Below are 694 nucleotides of genomic sequence, written 5' to 3' on the forward strand. Positions count from 1 at the left end.
GCCCGCCCCCGCCGCCCTCACCAGGTGTAGATCTGCAGCTCGCTAGACGGCACGTTTCCGCGGGAGAACTCGTCCATTCGGTGGTGGCGGCCGTTATTGGTGGTGAAGACACGCAGCAGCAGCGGGCATGTCTGGGGAAAGAGGGAAGGGCAGAAGTTCAAGACAGCGGCGGTGAGCCGGGAGCTCCCTTCCCTGCCCGCAGTGTCGCGGCCTCCCAGCCGCCCCAGAATCAAAAACGCCGCCTCCTCCCGCACAGAGGCCGCGCCTCTCCGCCCTGCTGGACCCACTCCCCTCTTCCCGGACCCCACAGCGCCATGGCCCTCACCTTCTCGCGGTCGATGGGCTTCTCCGGTTCCTTCTTAATTTCCTCCTGGGTAACGCGCGATTCCACCGCCATCTTCCTCTTACGGCCCGCGAGACACTCGCCCTGACCTCCGACCCCCGCAGCGAGCATGAGCGCGGAGTCTCTCGCGAGGAGAAGGCCGAGGCTTTATAGCGGGTCAGGGACGGGGCGGGGCATCTCCCAGCGCAAGCGCACTTCACTGCGTGGCGCGTGAGCCTGGGCCAGACGCGCCTGCGCGTTGCATCTTCGGGGAAAAGGCGGGCTCTGGCGTCCGTGGGGTGGAGCCTCTGAGGGAAGCGCCGCGGGTTCGTCCCTGGGCCGTTAGTTGCTGAGGTTTTTGGTTTTTTTTTT

At 65.9% G+C, this 694-nt stretch overlaps 1 protein-coding gene across 1 annotated transcript in view; it reads right to left on the reverse strand.

The window, feature by feature from the left end:
* Positions 1–460, reverse strand: part of SAP18 (Sin3A-associated protein, 18kDa) — a 9,343-nt gene extending 8,883 nt beyond the window's left edge. The window contains exons 1-2 of the mRNA XM_008583249.1: positions 326–460; positions 22–131 (exon numbers count right to left, since the gene is read on the reverse strand). Coding sequence (XP_008581471.1) covers positions 22–131; positions 326–454 — 239 coding nt within the window. The 5' untranslated portion in view covers positions 455–460. The remainder of the gene's footprint in view (positions 1–21; positions 132–325) is intronic.
* Between the last annotated feature and the right edge of the window lie 234 nt (positions 461–694).

This window comes from Galeopterus variegatus, unplaced genomic scaffold (assembly GCF_000696425.1).
Source record: "Galeopterus variegatus unplaced genomic scaffold, G_variegatus-3.0.2 Scaffold2867, whole genome shotgun sequence".
In the NCBI taxonomy this organism is placed as follows: domain Eukaryota; kingdom Metazoa; phylum Chordata; class Mammalia; order Dermoptera; family Cynocephalidae; genus Galeopterus; species Galeopterus variegatus.